Source organism: Triticum dicoccoides, chromosome 7A (genome assembly GCF_002162155.2).
Source record: "Triticum dicoccoides isolate Atlit2015 ecotype Zavitan chromosome 7A, WEW_v2.0, whole genome shotgun sequence".
Classification (NCBI taxonomy): domain Eukaryota; kingdom Viridiplantae; phylum Streptophyta; class Magnoliopsida; order Poales; family Poaceae; genus Triticum; species Triticum dicoccoides.
The window spans coordinates 208,729,745-208,738,225 of record NC_041392.1 but is presented as its reverse complement, the minus strand read 5'-3'; the positions used below and the strand labels follow the sequence as shown (position 1 = coordinate 208,738,225).

General features: G+C 40.9%; 1 protein-coding gene across 1 annotated transcript; it reads left to right on the top strand.

The window, feature by feature from the left end:
* Positions 1-807: 807 nt before the first annotated feature.
* On the top strand, positions 808-6,322 carry LOC119329134. The gene is made up of 10 exons (XM_037602134.1): positions 808-1,078; positions 1,189-1,278; positions 1,657-1,922; positions 2,347-2,435; positions 2,518-2,621; positions 2,952-3,057; positions 3,143-3,218; positions 3,313-3,424; positions 5,074-5,605; positions 6,022-6,322. Exons 1-10 carry the CDS (start codon positions 877-879, stop codon positions 6,110-6,112), a joined length of 1,668 nt encoding a protein of 555 aa, XP_037458031.1. The 5' UTR covers positions 808-876; the 3' UTR covers positions 6,113-6,322.
* Positions 6,323-8,481: the final 2,159 nt, after the last annotated feature.

The following is an 8,481-nucleotide window of genomic DNA, read 5'->3' as shown; positions in this document are numbered from 1 at the left end:
GTAAAAGCTGGAAATGACACGTTCTTTCTATACAATGCAGTGCTCATTGCCACATATGATGGAAGAGATCACACAGACAAATACTATTCACTCATGTCTACGGTTCCAGTATTTTGAAACAGGGTGGTCCACCCAAAAAAATATTGACAACAAATATGACAAGGCAAGCATAGATGTAGTGAATCAATCATTTATTTGTGAGCTTACTAGGACATGTATGCAGAATTGTAACTGCAGTAAGACACCGTCCAAAATCTGAATCAAGAAGTTTGTCTACCATTTATTGTTTGCAATTAATCGACGTGAATAATTGAATATCATATCAAATGAGTAAGAAAGACAAGTAAAATTATCAACAAACCTGTTCCGCAGTTGTAATCTGGGTCAATGTCACTACGACCAACAATCCAAAATAACTAGTGTCTGTTCCTAGGGCTGGAATTTTGGAACCCTGTGAACTTTACAGGTACTAAAGATTACTAAAATACGTCTGAACCATTAAGTGCAGGTAGCACTCAGCACACAACAAATCCTAATGTCTTAGTATGACGACTTCCCGACTGTCTATTATAACAAGTTGTGCCCTGCTCCGAAGAGTGAGGGGCGATGACGGTGGCGCGCCTTCAGCTCGCTTCAATGTTTGTAGTCGTTGCTAGATGGTCTATGAATCTGGACGTAATTTTCATTATTTCGGGTGTTTATTGTACTTTCATGATTGAAAATGAATAGATCGACGTAAAAAAAAGACAAATAAATTATCAATTCCCTCGATAAAGAAAAACCGACTCCTCTTTGTTGTTATGCACTAGACCCAAAATGGACGCCGTACGATGAGGCCGGCGGCATAAAAACCCTAGCCCTCGGTCGCGCCGCGGCATGGCCACCGCCACGACCTACACGCTCCGCCTCACCCCGCCCCCGCCGCCGCCGCGGCACCACGCTCCTCTCCTTCCGCAGCTCCGCCGCCGCGCGGCCGCGAAGGTGTCTGCTAGCTGGGTGCCAGCCGGCGGCGGCAACTCGGACGACGGGCTTGGCGGCTGGTGGCTCCCCGAGCAGCCGGCGGAAAAGGGGAGGTCAGGTAGATCTCTGACTGAGTACGCTGCTCGCCGAGTACGGGACGCGGAGAGATTGTACCTTTGAGAGGATATTTTGTTGTTCCGCTGTGACCCGTGGGGATTGCATTTGCAGGGTTCGGGAAAGCTATTGTGGTCGGATTGGGTGCGTCCGCAGCGATCGCTTTGGCTGGGATCACTTGGCGCTCTCCATCCTCGAGGAAGTGTAAGTTCGTCCCCATTTTAGCCCCAACAATAAAAATACTAGTCCCTGAAAATTGTAAGAGGATAGAGGAAGTACAGCAGAGCAATGTATAATTTGTTTGTACCTCTGTTACCCAAGTACTTGAACTATTCTCACCAGCTTCATGCTGTTCAAAATGGAAAGGTAGATTTGGAGCTTGTGATAATCATTTGAATTGTTTGGTTGTTGGGAACTGTCTACTCTTGTTCAACTTTAATCTCTGCTAACCTGCGATAGATTAGCTTCACGTCTGATGTGTTTACGATGGCAGCGATGCTACCCCCCCTCCCCTCGCGATAGAGTTAGCTCGTTTCAGGGTAATGGAAGAACTAGATAAACAATTTGAACACCACTTTTCAGGTTTACAGCAACTTATCGGTGCCCCATTGCATTATGTTCAAGAGAAGCTTTCAGTGGCGGACTCGACAGAAATTCCTGAAGATGATGCAAGCGTTAGAGAGCTGGGTACAATTGATGTTTCGAGGGTAAATGTTGATGAGAGGAATGCCACATCACCTGATGATTCAAGCCAAAACCACATACCAGCTGGTGGTGTCCGTATTTCTTTTACAGTCCCTGTAGATCCCATGCATGAGGAAGCTTTGTCCATATTGAAGAAGCTACAGGTGTGTTACATATTTACAACTTTGCATCTTAATTTAGGTTTCAGTATGGTACCTCATATGAAAAATCTTCCTTCTTGTTATTTTTCACTTGGATTCTGTATCTTCTTAGCATATTAATATTGTGTGTTGTTGTGTAGTATCACCTAACAATTGATTAGACAAAGAAAATTATCTTGAACGCCTAGTTCATATACTTATCTAAATATCATTCATTCCAAAAAAATACTTATCTAAATATCATATTGATTTTAGATTACACTCCTACTATTTTTGAAATTTAAGTGTTTATGTAGTTTACACGACATGCTGTGTATTTTATGAGTCACTTATCAATCCCTTTCAGCCTAATTGTCTTCTAAGAAAAACAGAATTATTTAAAGCAACATTAGTTCTTACAATATTTTCATCACCTTCTGTGCCTCAGATAATTGAGAATGATGCTAGCTCCGGTGACTTCTGTACTAGGAGGGAATTTGCAAGATGGTTTGTTAAATTATGCTCAAAATTAGAGAGGTAATGAAGCAATGCGGTATTTACAAAACATCTGAGCTTTGCATGCCATTTTAACATTGCCTTATTTATCACTGTCTTGCAGGAAAAGGATACACAGGATCATACCGAATCTAATAACTTCTGGTTCAGTCGAAAGTGCGTTTGATGATGTAAATTTTGATGACCCGGATTTCTTGTATATTCAGTGTAAGTTTATATTTACATTGAATGACCTAAAGCTTTATGTAGTAAGTCCTTACATCTCAAAGATAGGCTTCATATGCACCTGGCCAAACCAATGCCGGTCAAGCAAGTCTTGGCAATGCAAATGCCCAACCTTCGTAGTGCTTATGTATGATTTCGTGTTGAGCCTAGTAACGAACAAATAGATGGTCTTTCCTTTCACACTACTTTGGCCATGCAATGTGAAGTGATGCTCTTTTGATTTCTGAGCCTATGCCTTTTGTTGTGAAACAAAATATTTTTCATTGGATTTTCAGATGCTGATTATCTAATCATTGTTTTGATGCTGAAAAGCTTTAGGAGAATCTGGCATTGTGCCTAGCAAGCTATCAAGCTTCTTTGGAACATCGGCAAATGGCTCTCAAAGTGCCAACAGAAATTCCAACTTCCTACCTGAAAGGTACTAACATATGGAATATGTAGTTTCCCCTTAATGGTGATAACTGAAATGTTTTAATAAATGGTATTCTTTGTTGCTGCTGTAGTTATCTGTCACGTTTTGATCTTGTTAACTGGAAACTACTAGTGGAGTATCCATTTGCATCAGAACTAGACCAAAAGGTACATATATCTTCTGATCTTTTTATGTTCTACTGCAGTGTTTCTATTCTCTAGTTTCATTCTTTTGTGAATCCTGACTCTGGTTACAGTCCAGATGCTGAGTAAAAATGTTCATACGTTGGATTTGAGCGCTTGGCCAGATGTAACAGCGTCCGTATTTGTGGACTTGTTTGGCGGTGACCACAGCATCGTCAGCAAAGTTTTTGGTATGATTTGCTAATAATTTATTTATATTTGCCGTCAATTGGTTGCAAGGCTATGATTTTCTATAAATTGCATTACTAAGAGTAACAGGCTTACCAAGACTACATTTTTTTTTGTCATTTTGATGATTTCCTATTTTAGTGACTGGGAGCTCTGTTTTACTTTGCCATATGCTAATGGTGTGTTTCAACTTGTTTTTACATGTGCTTTGTTTCAGTGTAGTCATGCATCTCTGTGGTCTCTCTTTCAATTGTTTGGCTTATTTTTGCTACTGTTGAGCTCATGCATAAAGTTATGCTGTTGTTTTTTATTTTTAAGTTGTATGTATCATGTAGCAGAAGTACTACAGCATGCACACCCACAAGGATATATGCCTGTGCACGCAGCAGCACAGGCAGGGCCCTTACATCCATTGACTTGGTCTTGAACACAGTCAATTGATACCAGACTAGGATTGGCACCTAACTTGTTGCAGGTTCAGTTTGTTTGGAAGTCTGGAGAGACACCTGATTGGAAGTCTCTTGAGGATTCTATTTCCATCAACTTGGTTTCAGAGTCAGTTACTTAGCACCAGATTAGAGTTGGCACTACTTGGTTGCAGGGTCTGTTCATACTAGGGTGGGGTTTTATTTCAATATTACTAGAGGATTGACTCTATTGTAAAGAGAGGGGATGTATGGGGAAGACAAATAGACAGTGAATCTATAAACTTTTAAATGGAGGCTTACCTCCAAGAACCCCGACTATCTTGCACTTGCACTCCACAATGGCAGGCCGCTAGCTAATCCCCACGTTCTCGTCCAACCACCACCCATGTTTACCCCCTACACAATAAGTCCCATGCAGTGTGACTTTTCAGCTGCTGGGAAAACCTCACTGCTTATTGTTTTGTCCAAATAATAGTACTTAGTAGATCCCTGAACGTGTCACCCTTTAGGGTTTTTTCTTCTCTGTATTGGATGAATTCCCTATAACACTTTGCAATGAAAAGAGTAAATTTGTTATGGTAAAGTTCCTTTAAAATAATTGGTTGTGGATTCTGCTATCCATCATTTACAGTAATAACGAAAGTGCTCTTCCCTCAGCATGGTCTGTTTTCTCTGTTCTATTTGTCCTGAACCGAGATTGCACTGGGTTGTTTCTATGTAAACAATATGGATGGAGCTCGTGTTATCAAGTGAAGAATCTAGGGCTAGTTGAAACTTATAAATTTGGGCAACTTTGCCCTATATATGCTTGTCCCACTCAAAGCTTCTCTGTCTCATTTGCCTGTTCAATGTATGAATCTATATTAGAGGGATCTAACTGTAACATTTGGGAATGTTAAGTGGTTTTCAATGTTCTGGGGAAGACATTAAGTGTGCCAAATTAGGCCATTACAGTCTGTTGATTACTTCAACTGCATATTTGTCCTGGTACTTGATTTTATGATGATATCTTTGTTTTTGCTTTAATAACTGTTACAAAAAGTTGTTGACTTATGGACAAGCATGACCTTAGCTGACTATTTTCTGTATGAACGCATCAGTACAAGAACCGTTGCTGGTACTAGATATTGCTCTCTAGTGTCATTTGGCGATTCGTATTGTTGCCAACATCAGTAAGTGGAACAGCTAAGATCATTAACTTGTGCTATCACTGTATTTGATAGGAAACACCAGGCGCCTTCAACATCATAAGCCTGTAACAAAAGCACAAGCGGCTGCTGCACTGACCAGTGGTAGAATGGAAGAAGTAGTACGCGATGAACTAAATAGACTTGAAGCAGAAAATCAGTCCCGGCTTTCTGCTATGAGTGAAATGATGGAAGAGTTAATTAATAGAGGGGATATAAAACAATATTGGGAAGACAAGATGAAAAAGGAGCAAGACCGTGGGTTTGAAGTTGAGAAGCATCTTCAAGATGTTTTGCATGAGCTTGCAAATGAGAGGACGGATCAAGAAAAGGAAATTGCAGACTTGCTAAAAGAAAAATCAGCTCTAGAGCGTCAGAATCAGGAACTCGTATGTTTAAGGTCAGAAGTTGATGGCATGTATGATAGACTGGCCACCGAGAGTCTAGAGGTCATGGCTGATGAAGAAAATCTGGAAAAGTTGTCCTCTGACATGAGCAGCAAGCATCAAGCTGTCACTGAAGCTAAATCGTATCTTGAAGCTGAGAAGGAAGCTCTTACTATGCTAAGGTATGTCATTATACAACCTTTACTTTTGGTTATGAGTACATTGTACTGTTCCCTGATACATATCACCTGCAGACCCTGCACCGTGATTATATATTTATATGGTACCAAGGAAACATTAGTTTGTCATCTTATGTCAGAGTGGGCATTGAAAAATTACGTGCACATGCTCTAGTTCAGGAAAAGGTGCTTTATCCTATAGTGTGAACTTTGCATATTGTTAAACCTGTTCATCTGCAAAAGCATAATAACCGGAAAATAACTTGTCCTGTATTGAATGAAAATTACATAGAATCTATTATTCCATTGATGTCAAAGGAGCGGTCAAGATCATCTGCCTGAATCGTATGCAAGTTAAGCTCTTTTGTGCGGTCTTACCATCCTCGATATCCATATATGATGCTAGTTTTTTTTATCAGATCCTGGGTGGAGCAGGAAGCAGCGCGCGTGCATGAACATGCTGAGGTACTTGAGAGGGCGGTGAGAAGATGGCGAGTCCCAGCTGACTGAGCCTGCAAACAAAAATCTGGCGTTTTATTTGGTGTGAGTCTCAACTTGCTGTAAGAAAAGGTTATGTTCTGTGTTGCCATTGCTTCGACTGTCAGTTATAAGTACTTCCCTCACCAGAATGGAATGTCAGTATCTGCTAGGCCCTTTCTTCCTCTGTTGTTTATTAGTGACTTGTTTATGGTGGGCAATACCAGTTTTTTGCTGTTGCAATTTTGCTGGCCCTGGCTAGGTCTCAGTCGACTGAGACATAACGAAATCAAGTTGATATAGTATGTAAGAAGAAGAAAAACTGAAAATAATTTTTTTGCGTGAATCTCCATGCAAAATGAAAGGAAGAAAGTATCGACTGAGACTTAGCAGAGTAAAATAACTTAACAAAATTGAATTGTAACGCCAATTTGGGAGGCTGAAATTTTGGGGGCTACGTTTTGCGATGATGCACTCTCTCAGCTGGACCAGGGTTGCACGGATGTATGCCATTCTATTCCCTCTGGAAGTTTTGACTAACTGTGTTTTACCAGATCGTCACTGAGGTACGTAGTACTAATGAGTTCCAAACAGATGGAAATGGACGAGGAAAAAACCTCTCCTGGCGGCGACAATGGGAGCTGAATCAGCCGCACGACGTTACCCACAACACAAGTAGCGCTGAAGCACCCGTGCACGTGCGCTCATCCCTCTGACGAAAAAAAGGACAACACATGAACCTATCTACCGCAGTTACTATTCCGGATTCAGCACACGCAAAAGTAGAGGAGGCATGTGTAGCGACCAGACCTCAAACTGTCTGATCTCTGTGCTCCGGTGTCATCCCTGGATCAGTAATGCTGACACCACACAGTACTCGGTGGATTTATAACAGAGTATCAATCACACACTTATTACATCGAGTGTCTCAAAAGAGAATTTATTACAATAAGTATGGCTTAAGGCCATCTAATAACGATAACAACGAAAGGCTTGGAAGATAAGTGAGTTCATCAACTCCAACGGCATCACTGAGTATAGAACCACGACCTAAAAACTCCTTAATCGTCATCTGAAAAGTCTGCAACATTAACGTTGCAGCCCGAAAATGGGTCAGCACATGGAATATGCTGGCAATGTAACACATAGAGAGTAATGGAATGAAACGACTATACTATATGCATATTTGGCTGGTGGAAACTCTATGGTTACAGTTTTGCGTAAAGCCAATTTTTCCCTACTTCAAAGGAATAAAATTTAATTACTATCATGGTGGTTGTTAAACATTGAGAATGGTTGACAACATTCTCAATCCCAATTAAGCATCATCATTAAACATAACCCAACAAAATTAATTTAGAGTAACATGTTGAGATTCACATGAAAATCCAAGTACTAGATACTCAAGATGTCCATAACCGGAGACACGGCTAACCATGATTAGTTTATTACACTCTGCAGAGATTTGCGCACTTTTCCTCACAAGATTCGATCGCCTCCGTTTGGTTTCTCGCACTACATGGTGTTTGAGAAGACGGATGACCGAGACAGTCTTTCAGAAGCGCTAGCATCTTACGGTCGGGTAGACCGTACCACCTACATTCCCTACATCTGCTAGTCTACCACTGTAAGAGTTCGCACAACTTAGTCAACTATGCTAGAGCCCATAATAGCTTGTGGCTGCACATGGAAGTTTCTAGTATGAATAGTCTCATGATCCCTTTGAGCCTGGATGGCGGTCCAAAAGAAAACAAGCAAGTCCTGGAATACCCAGGTGCCTCAATCCACCTAGATGTGTGTTTAAGTTGCCACCTTAGATAAACCATTAGTTAACAATCTCACATCTGTCATGGATATCACTCACCCAATCCATGTCTACTAGCATAGCATGGCATAATAAGCAAACACAGAAGTAACTCCCAAAGGTTTAATAATAAACAGGTAATAGGTACTACCTCATCTACTTCCCATCCCACAATTTAATTAGATCCTAATCATGCAATGTGTGAAGATTGATCTAATGCAATAAAACTGGGTAGTAGAAAAGGTATGATCAAAGTGTTACTTGCCTGGCTGATGATCCGTGAAACCTAACGATTCGAAGTAACAGGCGGCGCACTCCGGGTACTCTATCGCAGACAAACAAACAAGCATACAATAAGTACTCATCTAATGCACAGGTAAAACTCAAATAAGAGATCTAACCAGAAAGTTCAACTTAAGAACTCCGGTTGGCAAAAAGAATCAAATCGACCGAAGCAACGAAAGACGAAGGGCGAAAGAAAACAACTTCGTTCTACTAATCTGGATCTAGGGCAAATTTTACAGTAGCAAAATCTTGTTTAAGTTGGTTATAAGGATAGAGGGTTTCGAGACGAATCCCTAGGCGCTTGAATCGCCTA

Excerpts from the sequence above, each read along its gene's own strand:
- LOC119329134 (XM_037602134.1), top strand. The coding sequence starts at position 877 with ATGGCCACCGCCACGACCTACACGCTCCGCCTCACCCCGCCCCCGCCG. Across the intron at positions 2,436-2,517 it reads TTATGCTCAAAATTAGAGAG|GAAAAGGATACACAGGATCA; the intron begins GTAATGAAGCAA and ends ACTGTCTTGCAG. Across the intron at positions 3,219-3,312 it reads CATCAGAACTAGACCAAAAG|ATGCTGAGTAAAAATGTTCA; the intron begins GTACATATATCT and ends GTTACAGTCCAG.